Below are 19,130 nucleotides of genomic sequence, written 5' to 3' on the forward strand. Positions count from 1 at the left end.
GGAAATGATGGTCATCACTAGATGGTTATGACTTTGTTTTCAACCTACACACCTGGATCACCTATTCATCGATATGAATACATTTAACTTACATCTTCAATTATGACCTTTGTTTGCGCATGAGACTGATTTCTGGATTCTTCTAGCAATCTCGTTCTTAAACTAGCTTGTGGAGTTTTCCATTTTTGTAAGCCAAATTCTTCGTTATGGAAGTAAAAGTACCACCAATAACAAGAAGAAGTAGCCTAAAGTACCAACAAAGCTTTAAGGATCTATTGGCCTGGTTCAACTGCAACTGACTTTGAGCTTGTAGATGAGAGTATTTTGCTGGTAGGATCCTCCAATATGCAGATTTCATCTGTAGTTGCAATTAATGATGAAAGATAAAGATGCAGAGGAAAGATGATTCCAGTATTGGTAGCTCCAGGCTAAGAGCCTGACAGACCGCAGGAAGTGTCTTACATTGATAAGGAAGTTATTGGAAGGGGCTCTTTTTGCGTTGTTTACCAAGTTAAACTTGTAAATAATAGCGAATTAAAAAGTTTTATAAAACCAGCGGTTTAAGAATAGAGAGCTTCAGACTGTGAAATGATTAAATGAGTGAAATGATTTGTCTACTGAAATGGTGAAAGGAAAGATGACACATGCCTCAGTTTCGCGATGAATTTTATTCCTGAAGTGATGGATATTTTGTACATCATTAATTTAAATGTGATGTTTGTTTAAGAATAGTTCAGTTTTAAATTCATATATGTTTTTGTATTTCATGTAAAGGGTTTTTGTGTGTATTTTCTGCTGAAAGGTTATTTCAATGTATTTTTAAAATATATTGTTGTGAATATGTAATGTCTCTTATGTGTGTAAAGGGTTTGATGTACATATTGATTTTGTATTGTTTCAAGATAACCCATATAGAAGGTTTTTATTTTGTGTATTCTGTTATCGATATTAAAGGGTACATTTTTCTATGTATTATTTACTATGGTTTTAGTTTAATGGGCTTTTAATCTTGTACAACAGGCTTTATTTTTTACAGGATACTTTGTATTAATCACTGTTAAAGAATTTATCAATTTCTTTATCTCTGATGAAGGGTTATTGCTGCATAGTACGTTTATTCGTGTAGCAAGGTTATTACGATGTGGGGTTATGAAGAGCATTTGTTGTGGGAAGTTTCCATATTGAAGTAGTTGGTTTATATGTGTCTCAAACCTTAAGCTTGTTTGTTTACTTTTTGTGCAATTGCATTTTCATTTAAGCTACCTATCTTGTTTCTATAATTTGTTTAAGATCCCTATTGCCCCTTTTTAAATTAACAATTTAATTACTAATTTTGTTTCTTTAGTTGTTGTTTTGTGTGTGTCCATCATGTACATAAATCTATATAATAGCAATAATGTACTATTTCAAAGAGTTTAGTTTAATAAAATGCGTAATTGATGTATGATGCTCTCTTCGGAAACAATGACAACCTTTGGATTGGCTTCATGCAGATTGGATGGCTATTGCTCCTGATATCATTGCCACAATGTTATCATTGATACAGCATGTATGATCACTATGATGCATGGTGATCAACATACCACATGTTATGTATATGCTTGTAATATATATATATAGCTATTTATACCCTGTAGCTATATGGGGAGTCTGTAAACACTGGATTTGAGGGACCACCGAACTATACTGGAATGGTGCATGGATTGGATTTTGTAACCGCATGAGTTTTATATATAGATGTACATGCAATGCATGTTGACTAGTATATATGTATATATATTTCAAGTTGTATATATATATATATATATATATATTCAATGCAAATATATGACAATGTGTCATAATATAATATGATATGTATACAAATAAATATTTGTAACATTTCTTATAGTTCTTATATTTCCACCTTCCTCTTCTCTGCTGGCCATAGTAAGACCGGTTATGGTTTTGCTGCAGCTGGCCAGATTTCCTCTTAGAGTGACATTCTGTACACTCTGCATGGTAGAAAACGTGTTAATTTACAATTATAAATTATTGTATTAATATATCTTGTCCCCCTCCATTTATGATGGAGTTTGGGTCGTAACGTTTCTACGACCCTCAACTCTGTTGGCTGTCGCTGTTACATACTTTATCTGAAACTAAATATTTTCTAAATAAAATATGTAGCTTCACTTTCGCCTAGAATCGCCATAATTTTCACCATCTCCTGCTAGCGTGATTCTTGCCACTCCTTATAGTCAGCTTCAAGGATAGCTACTCTATCTCCAGTATCTATAAAATTCTCAAACACGCAGAGTAAGCTATAATTCGACACTTACCATTAGTCACCACCGTGATTGTCGATTCGATGCTAGAAATTGAGATTGGTGTTATCTTTTAAACTACAACTGAAAGATTTCTGTTGTGGGAGACATCCTCGATGTTTGTATGACGTTTGTGTAACATGGCTGAAAGCGATCCTGCAGTGGTAAAAAAAAGCTTTGATCCTGTCAGAATGTCTTGTCCGAAAGGGCAGGAACCCTATACATAAACAAATGATACGTGGCATCAATACAACTGCAACAACATATTAATAATTACTATGGTACATGTATCATGCCTGCCATATAAACATTAAATTATATCTACGGCCTGCAGGCAGCTATACACGTATGCATATAATAGATTATGAGGCTCCATATAAACCACGGACTACATTAAAACGATTGGGTTCCAACGGTTATACAGCCGCTGATTTTTGTCAGGTAGTCAAATTGACTTAAAATCTATCATACAATGCGCAATGATTCGTTTAGTAATATTGTTCAGGTTTTATTACAATACTTACAGCCATTTTTGTTGTAGGCTGGCGGAACAATATTAAACAATAGTAGAGAAGAACAAATGGGCGATCATTATGATGAACCACCACCGTGATAGACTTAACAAGAAATCAAATATACTATATTCGTATTCTGTTTTAAGCAAAAGAAATAGTTGTTGTTGTTTTTACGTCTTTTTTATTACTATTTTCTTTTGTATTTAAAACCGAAAAATAATTAGTTTATAGGACAGTCGCAACCATTTTTTTTTCTTGCTTTTGTTTAGCTGGATTTATGTTTTCTTTTTCTATATACACTATAACATCATACTCCAAATGAATGAATCAACAACTGTAATCGTAGTAGTGGTTTTAGCACAAAGCTACAGAATAGGCTACCAACACTATGTGTACTGTGGATAATCGATTGTAAGTCTGTAAAATTATGACTGACTCACAAAAGGATGGAATCAAAGTAACAGAAAATCATGAAAATGTAAGTTATACCACATCAAAGAAAAAATCTTAAACATAATTATAATATATGAAAATTCAGACTTCAAAATCCAAATATTAATGTTTTAAAATAGATTTTCAAATAACTTGGTACTTATGTATGAATGATCGGCACTTGTATAATTTTGAAATCAAAGAAATAATTAAAATGCAACGTTTTACTCTACACAATTAAAATATCTTTACTGAAAACATCAAAATCCTTTCTATTTAAATTTCATTCAGGTATCTCTAGCAGTCATATTCTGAAGTTGAGAAAGAAATATTGTTTTATCCCATAAAATTATGTGTTGTGCTGTTTATACCTGTATGATATACAAGTGCACCACATATTTGCTACCTATTTTAACGTAAGAGGGTTATTTTTTAATTTCTTTGAGTTAGTTTCCAGGCAGTTTTGGTTCTGAAGCTGTTTCGTTCTGCTTGCTTTTGTGTCCTTGTTCTCTATAACAGATAATATCTACTCTTCCCGAGAAGATAATGCAGTAACATTGTACAAAAATGTTGAAAGGGTCAACGACTGTAATGTCCATTTCTGGTCGAGTAGACAATTTCTGTATGTTACAGCCGATGAATGCTGTGGTTGAATGAAGAGTCACGTGCTAGCGCTATCGTAAGAGAACGAATACAAGGTTTCTTGCGCGATTAAAACCTTAATTTTCACTTGGTTTTCATTGTGATTAGTTTAACAGAGATCCATATTGAAAGAAGGAAAGTTGAAGTTTTATTCATTAACCCAGTAGAGATAATTATATAAGAATCTACACAAATGCGGTTATTGTTTGTTGTTATTGTCATGTAATAAAAAAGATTGTTTTCATTTTCCATCAAACTTATCCAACACGTTTATTTCTCACACAGCTTTAAACTCAACTGAGTTTTCAAATTAAGATTACTCAAAAACTTTGTGTTCCATCCTATTGTTTTAAGTGGATCTATCTAATAACTGAGAATAAATCAGTTCACTTGAGAATAACATACATGTTTTGTTACAACTGAATTTTCCATTTTATTATTTCTTAAGTAAACTTTCTGTTCTTTCAATATATATTTTAAGTTTCTTTTAGTTTGACAAACATAGATATTTCCATATTAACATTCTATTCCATAAATCCAGTTTTATCTTTTACTCTATTTTATCTTTGATAGTCCCCAACATTGGATTAATCTTATTCGTAGAGTTGAAGAAAGAAAAATGCTTTGTTGTTTCTTAGTGACATTAAATAATTGACTTGCTAATTCTGTAATATAAGGTGAACTTATAGTTTCTTTTCTACTTTGCTCATAAACAAATTTTAACGTTGTATTTTTAACTGATATTGAATTATTTCTAAATTTGTTAAAGTCTCTATCTACAAAATTTGGTTAAAATCCTCTTTTAATTGATATTTATATAATAACAATTTCTTACATAGGTGAAATGCTGAATTAAACATCTTTCTACAGATGTCTGATGAAATTTTCTGCTGTTCTAATAAATCGTTCATGATGTCCATAAAACCTGTCACATTATACAAATGACATATACAGATTTTTAATATAACAAGCATTTCTCAGTTTGACAGCGCTAAGTGTTTTGTATTCCATCCTAATAATAATGATCTTATTTGTTTCAAAATATGCAAACATTTTGGCAAAGACTGTATTTGGTATTTTGAAATGAATTTGAAACTAAGAAGAAAATTCATTTAGGCCATGTAACAGAGGCCCTAGGCCTGCTAAGCAAAATGCAAATGAGTCTGATTCTACCATACATGAAAGAGCACATCAAAACGGCACTTTATTTATACAAATATGACATATAAAACATGAAGACTGGAAAAATGTTTTTCAAAATACAAGCACTGTTCGTCTGTATGGCTAGCTAATTCTGTGTTAGCTGTTTGAGCAAAACAACATCTCTAGGCAACCACCGAAGCAAAATCTAAGAAAGAAGTGACTTATGTCAAATCCTAATCTTCTCTAAAACTTTCCACTTGTCATGTCGTCCACATTATCCAATTCGCCTTATTAACAGAAAGGTATAATAAGGTTTTCAGTAACTCTATTTCCACATCAGACAATCGTTAAAAATAAGCTTTGACTTCTCCAATTTGCTGACCATATATAGAAAATGGTATATCTTGACAAATTTTCCGAACCGCATGTGATTATCTAAGAGCAGGATCAGACAATCTATTTAGACTTATTATTATGGTATGTAGGCACACTACATGTTTCCTAAACACTCAATTAATATAATTTTTTCAAAATTTTCATGCATATAATCTGTATAGTTTTAACACAGAACGTCAGCCGTGGAACTAACAAAGTTTCTTTCGTCCTACCTACTGTACTGGGTGATTCATCTAGGGTGTTATGTGCACTTTCTCGTGTCTATGATTTCTGTAAGGCTGAACATAGTGAACAGAGGTATTCTCCATTGGCATCAGGCGATACCTTAAGCAGCTAGTTCCTTTATCTTTTCCAATGTAATGATCAACATGAACGTGGATAGTGCAAGTGCCATGAAAAGAACAGTGTTAATTTTCATGTATATAATGCTATGTTTTGTCACTTTAGAACAGATTCTTTACAAATTGTTGAGAGATTCTTAACAGGTTCCACTACTTCTTTCCTGGGATAACAACAATTATATTGTTTTTATTGTTTTTTCTGAGTAATTAATAAAGACTGTTTAATTTTATTTTACATGGTGTCCAGTCTGTTTGCTTTGAATTAAGTCGAGATTAAATAATTAAAATTTACTCCGTTACTCATTTTCTGTCACACCTTCCGTTATTCTACAGAACCTACTCAATTACTCTTTAAAAAAATCATTATATCTGAGAATACTATATAATTAAGTAGTGATATCTTTAATAAAAAAAATATATGAATAAACACACATTCGTATTTTACGTTACGAAGGGGTTTAGTTTGTGATAACTACATATTAGGTGTGACCTAGGTTTTTGACTGTCTTGTAGGCACTGAACACTAAAGCTCTTCTACTGGTGACTCACATCTGAATGATCCAAAATGCAAAAGCTTGTGCGTCTTAAACTATACTGTTGTTTGTTGAACTATGTCTACTTATACCCAATTCTAGTTCCATATTGTATCTGTTAAGTAGGTCAGAATTTACATCTCTAAATTATCTTAAGCTTTTATTTTTAATAGATTAAGATGTAATCCATTTCCTGTTTTCTTTGTGTTTTCTCCAGAAAGGTGTTTAAACGTTAGTGTGAATAAAGGAAAACAATGGTTAGTGTTTATAAGTAATCACGACGTATATATACGTTTATGAACCATAATTACAGACTGTACATCCAAACTAACTGTTGATCAGCGCTTGATCGTTCTTTTCAGTAAAATTACACGTGCAAATTTATTGAAACAAACTTGCAAGAATTTTTCGCTAGTCATTTGATTCAGCAGAAAATAAAAGTACTACGAAATTCATAATTTCAAGTTATTTTCACAATATAAATGTTATGCATTTAAGTGTTATAAGTCATCTTCTGTCACGGTCTATTGTAGATCACTTCTGACACCATATTATTACTGTTTTGGTATATTCAATTTTATTATGGTTTTACTTATTTCCTTAAGATATTGACCCATACCAGATTTATCTTATTAGTATATTAGTATTATTTCGGTTTAGAACCAGGTTTGGTTCTTACTGGCAGCATATCTTCTTTCAATTCTCTTTCTCTCGGTTTATTGTTTTCGCTCACATCACCCAGTCTCTTTCTTTCCTTTTTTCTCTCATTGATCACCTTGTATTTTTTATTCCTCCAAACTACGCCGAATACACCTGTTTTTCTAATTTTAGATTAACGTCTAATAATCACAGTGGTTCGCGTAGATTTCAAATTTACTGAACCGAGAAAGGCGGTCGCTCTTCCAATAATTTCCTAACCAATTATTGCCATAATCTTTCAATCTCTTAGAGAATGGCCAAAAGTCGACTGCATATTTCACCTACGAGTTAAAAATAATTTTTGCTTATATATATATCATATAATTAAAAGAAACACGTTACTTAAATAGAACGTAAGATTACTAGTGTTGGTAAATATTAATATTAATAAAATCTGGTAAGGTATGAAATTTGGAAAATACAGTTTCTAGTTTGCTAACAAACTAGACATCATTATGAGAAGTTGTTTTTTAATAGGTTCGAGTAAAAAGGTATCACAGGAGGAAATAAAAGAATTGGATTTCTTGTGTAGTCGAATGAGTGCATGCAAAAGAACTTGGATGATTTGTACCTAATTAGAAGTATTATATATGATAGAGTTTATAGCATTTCACATACAAAAAAAATATCTGTCACAAAATATTAACTTCGCACATTTTATACCCATTCTTTCGTGCTTTATGGCTGTTATTATATCTATACTAGCAGAGACCCGCAAAACATTTGCGTTCAGCTTACTATCTTTATTACCAAAGTACTTTAAATTCAAGATTTCTAGAATAATACAAAAAATTCTAATCGCAGACACCGAAATCTGTAAGTCCATTTGTTTTAGGCCTAACAATAGTTAAGTCTTTATTAAGTACGGCTTATATTCGATAAAGAAAGAAATTAACACTGTAACTAATTATGCATCTTCTTTAGTTTAGTTAGGGCTAAACTTTACATAAATTAATACTATCAGTAAATAAGCTTATAATGTTATTCTACGACCTAATGTTAGATTTTTTCTTAACTTTGATAAGCTTTTAACATGTTGTTGTACAAAATGCCTACTAAAGTATATTCACATCCTTTCGCTTACATTCGTTGAAATGAAGTGCGCGCGCACTTTCAGGATAGAAAAAACTGAGTGTTATTAGAATAGATTATCTCAACTTGCTTGTCTGTATTTAGTACTGTTGTAACAAGAAATTACTAAATAAACAAAAAATTAGAGAAATATCGTTTCAATGTGCAAATTAGTCGACCTTAATCTTGATATATATGCTAATTATTTAAAATAAGCATATTTTAAGTACAGTAATGATTTTAATTTCAAGCATACAGAATGGGAATTGCTACACTCAAACCATGAGAGAGAAAGGTTTTTGGAACCTCTTCAAGATGGTTTTCTTCACCAAATGGTCAAAGAACCTACTGGAAACAATGCTATTTTGCATTTATTGTTAACTTCTAATATAGAAATGGCTGAGAGGGTAGAAATTGGGGAACATCTGTGTGAAAGTGATCATTGCTTTATTAGGTTCAATGTTTTGTTGCATAATATTTTGGTTAAAAATTTCAAAGAAGCAAATTTTGAAGGGATGCAAAAAGAATTATCTGTTGTGAATTGGGCAACTGAATTATTTGGAGACAATAATCAAATGTGGACATTTTTAAAGATATTTTTTTAGATATTCAAGATAAACATATTCCTTATAGAAAGAGAAGGGTAGCTGCAAGTAAAGACCAGGTTGGCTCACAAAGGGTATAAGAAATACAATTAAAGAAAAGCATCACAAATTTAAAGAATTTAAATTGACTGATATGATAGGAAACTTAGACGAAACTTAAACAGGAAATTAGGAGATCAAAAAGAAAGCGTGAAAAAAGGTTGGCTCAAAATGTAAAAATTAACAGTAAAAATTCCTTTAAATACATTAAGACTAAACAAAATGTTAGGATGGGGTAGGACCTATGAACAGTGATTAAGGAAGGCCTGTATCTGATGGTTATGAGATGGCTGAGCTATTAAATTATGCTTTTTCTTCAGTTACTAATAACAATTTAAGCAGTAATACTCATCTTTAACAGTTGATAAATGGAAAATAATCGAAGAAGATAATTGCATTAATTCTGGGATATTTAAAGAACGATAAGGTTCTTGTGCCAGATAATGATTGCCTGAGGGTTTTGAAGGATGTTAAGGATTATATATGTGACCCACTTGCTCGTATTTTTGTAAGTCCTTGAATAGTTGGCAGGTGCCAGAGGGTTGGCAGTCGGATAATGTTACTTTTCTTTTCAAGAGAGGTAATGAAAATTGTCCTAGTAATTATAGACCTATTAGTCTAACATCACTTGTGGAAAAAGTTTTGGAAAGTCTCATAAAGATGCTTTGCAAAGTCGATTAAAAAGTTCATGATTTTATTAGATAGTCAACATAGTTTCACTAAGGGACAATCTCGCCTTACAATTCTTTCAAGATTCTTTGAAAAGGTTATTGCTTATATAGATGAGGGTAATGATATAGATTTGGTTTATTTGGAACTACAGAAAGCATTTGAAAAGGTGTCACATAAAAAACTTGTAAAACATTATCTCTCTTGGTGTGGGGGATAAATTATTTCATTCGATAAAAAAGTGGCTGGACGGAAGAAAGTAGAGGGCTTTTACAATTAGAGTTTAGTCAAACTGGATTAATGACACAACTGGGGTACCTCAGGGCTCAGTCTTAGGATGTTTGCTCTCTTTGATTTTCATCAATGACATAGATGAAGGAATGGTCAATAAATTACTTACATTTTCAAATTATATTAAGGTCTTGGGTGTTGCTAGCTGTGAAGGGGATGTTGCTGCTTTAAAAAGGGGTGAGTTGAACAAATAAAGGACAGATGAGTTTAATTATAATAATTGCAGGACAATGCATGTGGGTTATCATAATTTAAATTATATGTATAATTTCGATGGGAATAACCTTAACAGGGATTTTGGTGTAATACGTGATCAGTCTCTTAAGCCATCAAAGCAGTGTGCAGTTGCTAGTAGTAGGGAAATTGGATTTTAGGTTGTATCTACAGAAGTATTGAGTACAAGTCTAAAGAGGTTATACTTTCATCGTACAGGTCATTGGTTAGGCCACATTCGGAGTATTGTGTTCAGTTTGGGTTCCTTACCTTAAGAAGGACTTTGAAGTGTTGGAAAGGGTTCACAAAAGGGTTACTAGGATGGTTCCTGGGATAGAAAAGTTGTCATACAAGGAGAAGATAAAATCTCCGAAATTGTTTTATGTTGAGAAAAGAAGAGTTAGAGGGGATCTGATTGAGGTGTTTAAGATTGTAAAGGGAATTGATAATGTTGATGCATCGTCTGATTTCATAGTTAATGGCATAAATAGTAGGACTATGGGAAACAAATACAAATGTTGGCAAGGCAAGAGTAATTTTTCAGCTAAGACAATTTCATTTTTCTAACAGGGTGTTTGGCTTTTGTTACGGGTTGCCTTCGGATGTTGTGGAGGTAGTAAATTTATGAAAGTTGAAGCGAAAGCTTGATAATTATATAAATGATACGGGTTAGCTTTAAGATTTTTTTTAATTTCTTTATTTTATTTCTAAGTTATTTATTTTATATTTTTACTTTATAGGATGGGACAGCTGAGATGGACTAGTAGGTCCCTTTTTGTCCCAAAACATTATGTTACGTTAATAGTAGGGATTGTGATGAAATAAGATGGCTGCCATAATAATCGCCCGTTTAAAACCACCTTTAAAATGTCTGAATATTAATAATAACTATTTCACAGTATTGGCTGAGCAAAAGTAAAGCTTAATGTACATAGCCGCCCAACTCGCTATATTCATGCTTATAGAGTGAACTATTTCAACGAATTTTTATCTGAGTAAATAAATAAATGATTTTTCCAGACAGGCGTACAGATAAAATGACGAGCCTTATCGCTCCACATCTTTCACATAACTCTTTCGTCTGGGGTCCCAATGATTTCTTTGTTGTAACGAAAAGGATATTAGTATATATATATATATAACGGCTGATGCACTACTTTGGACACATGATTAGATTTGAGGGTATGTTGGTAGAGATCCTGATGAGTAATAAAATCGAATCGGTTATACGCGCGCCCCACGCTTGATTTTGCTGGCGCACAAAGTTTTACCTAATAAAAAGAAAACAAGCAAGTACAATACAAAAATTAAATTTTATAACGATAGGTAAGTAGGGATAGATATATACGTAACCTAGCTAGCTACAGGAATATAGAAAGTTTTAATGCTATAAAATGTATTGAAACAAGAAATTCAAGAGTACAAAGCTGAATTATTAACATTTTTAAATTTGTATCCATACTTTGGCTCAGACTAAGACTAAAATAATTACAATGATTTGTCAAAACAGGTATAAAAGTTTTAAATTTTACGTAACTCAGTTCTTTTTGTTTGTTTGTTTTTGTAGCTTCTTGGAAAGTATTTGACTTTGTTGACGCAGCATAATTACCGCAGGCCTTTCGATTTGAATATTATTAGCCTTGCCACGTCTATTTGTATTGGTTCTCTTCACGTGACAGTGAAAACGAAGACCCTTTCCTAGACAATTCTACGCAAGTAGTACCCTCAGAACCGGTTAGGGTAAGTATAAAATGAAGAGCTGGAGAGTTTGTGTCACTTGAAATAGCGTAGTCAGTTTGTAAACTGTAAGGTATGATTGTTGTTTTTCGACACGTTTTTAACAGCTTTCCAACTCGTTTAATCTTTGTTTATAAACATTTTATTTTTCTGTTAATTCTTTTATAACATACATTTATAATAACACTTCGTTTTTATGTTTAAGTTAGTTGCTTTAATTTAATTTAGTGAGCTTATTTGCTTGGTTAACATCTTTCAGAAATATTACTCAATGACAATACATGTATCATTTATACCGCTCATAATGAATGATCTTGAAATCAAAGGGGAAGGAATTTACCTTGAGCATGATAATTGTAGTAGATATTAAGCTAAACTGTAATTCTGCCCAGAAAAATGGCGATATTCTTTCCAAAAGAAAATATTTAGTTTTTTTAATTTTTGTTGTGCTAGTTAAGTAACTAATTAATATTTCACTCAATCTGAATTATTTTGCATATAGGTAAAACTACAAACTTTTAGTATGGAGAGTACTAAACCCCCTCATTTCAGACACGTGTATTTAAGATTATGTATACTTTATTTAGATAACTATGAACTTTAATAGATATCTGATTTTCAAAAATTGCAAGTGCTATTTTATTTAAACTATATTTTAAGAAAACTCTAAATATCTATGCTCTTATTCTTTTTGATAACTTTATTATTATTATCCTTTCTAGTGTCTTTGTGATTTTAGTTTCGACGTTTCTATTATGTATCATCTCTACGGACGTGTGTTGTATCTCGGGAACACCAGATTTTTCAGTTCACTCGCTTTCTCAGTTTAAAGTAGTGGAAACCCTCAAAGCTTTTCTTTAATACGTTTTAACATTGTATGAAGTATAATGTTTTATCTAAATCTTTATTTCAAAATGGTGGAACTGGTAAAACTGTGTTATAATGCCTTTCCGCAGCACATCTTAAGTATTCCAACATGTTATTTCTACCTAACTTTTCTTTTAAATTAAAGAATGTTTGTTTCATGGGGGAGACAAACCTTTCGTGAAACCTTTTTTTTTTTTTCTTTCATACTTGCAACAGAGAATGAAAGTGTTGTTGCTGATGACTTTCCTTTTTGAAACGGCGTTGGCTTATCCACAAGACGATGACGGACCAATCTGGGGTGGTTCAAACAGCGATAACGATGACGGGAGTATTAATAGTCGAGTTGACAACCCCCACTCCGGTTTTGGTAATTGCGAGTGTGTACCTTATTACGTGTGTAAGGACGACAATATCATCACTGATGGTTCTGGCGTACTCGACCCTAGGAAAAAACCAGTACCCTCCAAAGAACCCGATTTGGTAAGTCAACCTAGGAAAAGAAATGGTACACTCCAAAAAAACTCGAGGTAACGACATTGTATATTTTAAGTATCGTTATCCTTTTTTTATTGTTAAACTTTGTTGTTGTTTTTTCTAACACACCGAGTTTATCAGTTAAGTATGTGTTGTTAATGTCGGGCGGTGGTGAACAGCATTAACACTTTAGCTTGTTCGAAATTAGCACACTATGTAATTATTATTAACGAGAAGAATAATCATCATAATATAATCCTAGATCAACATATACGTAGAATATATCTCTGACGTTATTGTTGGAAAAGATCATCTTGTAATCTGAGAATTAACTCTGTGTCGTATCACGTGAGGAAGGGTTTAAATATTGGTCATGAGGTCATTCTTTAATTACAGATGGTAAGTAGCGCAATTTCATTAATACTCTGTCTTGCTGAGTTATTTTTTTTGTATTCTTACTTTACTGGCTTTATGTAATTAAATGCGAAATCACTACTACTAAGAATTATCAATTATGAAATATTTTTATTGTTAAATATATAATTTTGTCCTATCCATTATCTCGTGATATTTTGATTGTATATAATTTCGTTACTTTGAAATTACATTCAGTATAAGTTAAACTATTTTAAAATATATAAATAAGTCTAACTGCAATAGGTTGGAAAAGGCCTAATTGTTGCCGCTTGTTGAGCTATAGCTCAGTGGATCCAAAGTTTGAGCTGCGGTACACCGTTTAGTAAGTAAGCTATTATAGGCGTTCTAACAATGTAAGTTCGGGTCAAAGACCGTACAGCTCTCATCCCGTAACATATCTTTCATATTGAAAGTACGAACTGGAACAAATTACTTGTGTTTTTTTGTCTTTCAGTCTGCGTATGAAACGGGAGTCTTGATGATCTTTCTGTTTTATTCTAGTTTGCCCACCTGAGTCCAGAAGGCCGAAGAGGGTGTGGTAACTTTCATGTATGTTGTATTGCACCAACAACATCCACCGTAAAACCATATACTCGTCAATGTGGCTTCAGGAAAGTCAATGGCATCAACAAGCGTATTTTGAGTCCTAATGGTAAAAATCTGTCCGAGTTTGGAGAGTGGCCTTGGCAGGTAAGAAAAAAGTGTATTTAATGAATGGATAAACAGTTACTTACAAATTCGCACTATTTTAGACTAAATTTTAAGTACATGTATTAACTTCTTTATGGCTAATTCTTATTTGAAATAAACTGTTTTCTGATACGGTTTTCTACTTCAGTAATTGAAACCTTAACACCACAAACTTTTTTTTTCTTTTTTAATTACCATTCATTGCTTCAAAAATTGTATAAGGCAACTAACTGGTTTAATGTCTTATTCAGGTTTATCTAACTAAATATTTGTAACCTGCTTATTATAATTTTTATAAACCCATTTCAATAGTGAACTTTCTCCCAAAGAATTGTGTGTGTGTGTGTGTTTACACTTCAATATTTCTTTGTCTAATTTTACTTTCTCTATAGGGAGCTGTCCTAAAAGTCGAAGGCAAAGTTAACATCTTCCAGTGTGGTGCCGTTCTTATAGACAGTTTTCACTTGCTTACTGTAGCCCATTGCGTTTACAGATTTACGTAAGTTATTGCGTTCTGAATTGGAGTCTCTACAATTACTTTTACCTTTCAGTAGCCGTTTTAATAAGTTGTATTCTACAATATTTCATAATTATTTTAGTTTATTTTGCTGTAAATTAAACACTCGTTGCCAGTGAACGAATAACAAATTCAACTTATCTTTACCATATTTTTAGGGAGTATGTAAAGCCTAAATAGAATTAAGAAACGCGTATGTAAATATGGCGGGAAGTGTCGATGACACGCAAAATAATTGATCTCTCTCGATATTATAACCTGCCGACATTTAATTCTGATATATTTTAATAATTAATGTAATATTTATATGAACGCTTTTGTTTTCATAATATGGTGTACTTCCCCCCCCCCCTTTCCAGTGTCTTGGCAATAAATCAGAAAGCGTATACCGCTAAAACCGGGTTTCGATACACGTGGTGGGTAGAGCACAGATGACCCTCTATCTAGTCCAGTAACAACAATCCAATATCTATACTAAAAAGTACGACATCTGTAATCTAGTTACCAACGAATAATGGAATTAACCGTCATATTATAACACCCCCACGACTGAAAGGGACGAGCACGTTCATTGGGATTCGAAACCATAGATTTCTAGTCGAGCGTCCTAACCGTCATATTATACCCCCCCCCCCTAGAAACGAAAGTGGTTAAACTGTATCTAGTTTTTCTCTTTTTATCAATGTACAAATCTACAGAATTCGAATTTATAATATAACTATGACAAAGCAAAATACTTGTGTAAAAATGAAAAATAATGATCATTCATCCATACGACTGTCTACACGGAACTGTTCAGTTTGGTTCTTTTAAAACGTGTAGACATAATATTTCGTACAAGTCCTATTTTGCATATCTTCAAATTACTAGTGATAATAAAAGCGAAAATAATATCACGGTCACGAATGAAATTATTTGATGTAAGGGTCCAAAAGTAACTTACTACATAATGAAATACAAATTTCATGATGTTCTTTGTTTACCAATTTGAAATTTTTTCGATATTCACTCTTTTATAACGTATTTCATAATTATACAAACCTAATATATTTGACCATAGGCTTGAAAATGCTTTTCCTTTGAAAGTGCGACTGGGAGAATGGGATACCCAAAATACTAATGAGTTCTTGAAGCATGAAGATTATGAAGTGGAAAAAATTTCCATCCACTCTAAATATAATCATGAAAGGAAAAACTTGTGGGACGACATCGCTATTTTGAAACTGAAAGTGGAAGTTTCCTTTGGTCCTCATATTGACACCATCTGTTTACCAAAATATCAAGAAAAGTTTGAAGGTGTTCAGTGTGTGGTTACTGGTTGGGGAAAGAATGCCTACAGTAAGTTATACTTTTGGCTAAGAACATGATATTTTCTTAAACTATCTTGTATCTAAAAATTTGTGATATTCGAAGCGGAAAGAAGGGGGGGGAAATAAGTAATAATCGCTTTGTTTACTTCGGGAAAAACTGGTTACTATCTCAATCTATTTCAAATCAGGTTTACGTTTGTTTTGTCATAAAAATACAATAATTCAACAATATTGAAATATTTCTCTGAACAGAAAATGGTTCGTACACCAATGTCTTAAGAAAAGCCCATGTTCCTGTTATTAGTAACGATAAATGTCAGCAGCTTCTGAGAAAAACTAGGTTAAGTAAGTGGTTCATCTTGTATGAAAACTTTATCTGTGCTGGTGGAGAAAGTAACGCCGATTCTTGCAAGGTAATTTTCAGACCGATAGTATTATATTGGTTTGTATTAAAACTTTATATATTGGTGCGGCATACTATGTAATGATAAGGTTTTCTTTTCTATGTTTATTTTCGAAAATAGACAAACTTAATTTTTAAACAATTATCGTTGATGGTGCAAACTGTTTTTAAAACCCTGCGCTATAAAACTCTAACCCTATGTACATATAATAACTGTTGAATCTGAGAAATTGCAGGTCGTGATTGAATTTAATAGTCCATAGTCCAATACGAGTTAATGTGATAAGCTTCTGACTAAATACTTCATCTTCGAAAAAGTCAGCTGCAAAGAACTCTTAGATCTGTGGTATATTCCAGGAAAATATAAGACTTCTTTACTTTGTGTTCAGAATGTTATATTTTGACTGTTCGCTGCATCTGCTAAGACTTAATTTCAGTCGGAGTGTTCCGGGTCGCAGGTCTATTCCTCTGTGAAGACCTAAAGTTTCGAGTGAACATTCCGACTTCTAAAATATCGTAAAGCCGCACGTTATCTTAAACGTTCGATGGTCATCTTGACTACACTTAAAAGTAATAGTAGTGACTGTACCTTATTAGGTTCTTTATGACCTTGTATCTTGGTAATGATGGAAGTGAGATCTCGAATGTAGCTGTATAACATTACGTTAAATCAAAGCCTGGCCGAATTGATTCGGGTGTTTATTGACTGTTTGAGATAATGATCTTGAACACTCTCTCTCTCTATTCTCTTGTATCTTTTCTCTAAAACAATGGTTTAGCTCCTTTGTTTTGGTTCTGATTTACTCTTCGTGTTATGGAAGAAAAAAAACCTTTACAAACAATTGCTGTCTGAAACCCCTTCCCTTGTATTCTGGTTCCTATAAGTTTAAAAGTTGGATCTTTGCAGTAAGATTTAATTCTATAACATTTCTAGTGCTTAAATGTATAAATTCGCCAACTGCTAATTTTAGAAAAGCACGTATCTCTGTCTGGTAATGCTACATCGAGACTTAATGCATTTTATACTCGGTAAATAAATATTGCTATTATTCACTATAAATGTAAACTTACCGATGACGAGGTTTACAATGCTAAAATCGTGTGTTCGATTCCTCGCGATGAACACACTGTAAATAGCATATTGTGCTTCTTTATACTAAGAAGGAAAAAACAACGGATCTTAACCATAATCGTCTCCTGATTAGACAATGTTGAGGCTACTGACTTACAGCACTAAAATCCAGAGCTAAATTCTTTGCGGTGAACAAATTAAATAATCTTTCTCTGTTGCTTTGCATGTTAAACCTCCAACATGTTTAGAGGAAATAATTCTGAAATGTTTGTTTTTCTTTTGTTTTTGGTTTACGCCAATTTCACTTGTAGAGGTGTGGAGGATAAAAAAAATTAAAATAGTAACGATGCATAGTAACCACTTCACAAATAAAATGATCAACATATTTTGTTGCACATATTGAACACGACTACTAATCGAACTTAGCGTGTAGCAATTTGGTTCTAAATTTCGTAGCTAGCGAGTTAGGTTCAAATCCTTGCAATACCAGAAGATATTCCTCACTCTTAGCTGCGAGTTCGTTATAAAAATGACGGGCAATCCCTTATCACAAATCATAGATGGTTAGATGCTTCAGTACATTTTTGTAGTAGTTAAAAATGGGTAGAGGGGGTTGTGTATCAAAGTATTCCATCTCTAAATGGACCTCTTTCTGTTTAGGATTATGGAAGTAAGTAAATGTGGCTGTGAGAAGATATTTAGGAAAGTAACCATGATGTTTCAGAGCTCTTGGTCTATTGAAGATTACAGAGTCTGTGGCTCTTCGGATATTTTTAATTAGTTTAATGCCCCCCCAGTGGCACAGCTGTATGTCTGTAGACTTACAATGCTAGAATCCGGGTTTCGATACCCGTGGTGGGCAGAGCACAGATAGCCCATTGTGTAGCTTTGTGCTTAATTACAAACAAAACAAAACAATTAGTTTAATCCCATGAACTTCCCATTCCCCTATGGCGTCGTTAAACATGTCGGAACTATTGGGGAAGTTTTCCTTTATGAATGTTCTGTCTTGTTTTGTGTATTTTGATCACATTTTGTGACATTGACATGGCATGTTTCCTCTTATTTCGATTATTGTTTTTTTTCATAACCAGCAATTATTTTGCTTCACTAACTTCTGAAAATTCTTTAATTTCATTCTTTCCTTTAGTATTAAATCATCATTCACTAGGAAGATGAAATTATAAGTATCTTCATTATTATTATAGGGGGATGGAGGTGGCCCCTTAGCCTGCTGGAGAAAAGACGGTACCTATGGATTGGCAGGCCTGGTATCGTGGGGAATTGGCTGCGGTAGTCCTAATGTCCCTGGTGTTTATGTCAGAGTTACAAATTATCTTGACTGGATTACAGAAGTTACTGGTCGACCGATCTCGGAGTACTGGCCACGTTCTTAAATTCAACCTAGTCGCACTGTTATTGTATACCCAATTCACTTTTTTACACTCACAGAAAGGTGTTTGCTGCATTAAGTAATCTCCACAGTGGAATTATTTTATAGAAGTGACTGAATAATGGAGAAATTGTAAATTGTGCTCTGTTAAAATTTCACTTTAGAGTGGTATATCTAATTTTAATAAACTTCGTTTTAAGTAATAAGTTTTCTTCGGACTTTTCTTTCAGATACTAAAGCTTTATGACATGATGTACGTTACATACCAGTTACTCGTAAATGAAATGCATTTCATTTTTTTATTTTCCCCATTAAATCACCTAAATCTAGTGAGCACAAATCAAAGAGCCGATCG

At 32.7% G+C, this 19,130-nt stretch overlaps 1 protein-coding gene across 1 annotated transcript; it reads left to right on the top strand.

Annotated features, from left to right (window-relative positions):
- Positions 1-12,718: 12,718 nt before the first annotated feature.
- Positions 12,719-18,779, top strand: LOC106478281 (chymotrypsinogen A-like). The gene is made up of 6 exons (XM_013938812.1): positions 12,719-12,979; positions 13,892-14,080; positions 14,473-14,579; positions 15,658-15,935; positions 16,160-16,320; positions 18,591-18,779. Exons 1-6 carry the CDS (start codon positions 12,719-12,721, stop codon positions 18,777-18,779), a joined length of 1,185 nt encoding a protein of 394 aa, XP_013794266.1.
- The last annotated feature ends 351 nt before the right edge of the window (positions 18,780-19,130 follow it).

This window comes from Limulus polyphemus, unplaced genomic scaffold (genome assembly GCF_000517525.1).
Source record: "Limulus polyphemus unplaced genomic scaffold, Limulus_polyphemus-2.1.2 Scaffold196, whole genome shotgun sequence".
NCBI classification, from domain to species: Eukaryota; Metazoa; Arthropoda; class Merostomata; order Xiphosura; family Limulidae; genus Limulus; species Limulus polyphemus.

Excerpts from the sequence above, each read along its gene's own strand:
- LOC106478281 (XM_013938812.1), top strand. The coding sequence starts at position 12,719 with ATGAAAGTGTTGTTGCTGATGACTTTCCTTTTTGAAACGGCGTTGGCT. Across the intron at positions 14,081-14,472 it reads TTGGAGAGTGGCCTTGGCAG|GGAGCTGTCCTAAAAGTCGA; the intron begins GTAAGAAAAAAG and ends CTTTCTCTATAG. Across the intron at positions 15,936-16,159 it reads TTGGGGAAAGAATGCCTACA|AAAATGGTTCGTACACCAAT; the intron begins GTAAGTTATACT and ends TTCTCTGAACAG.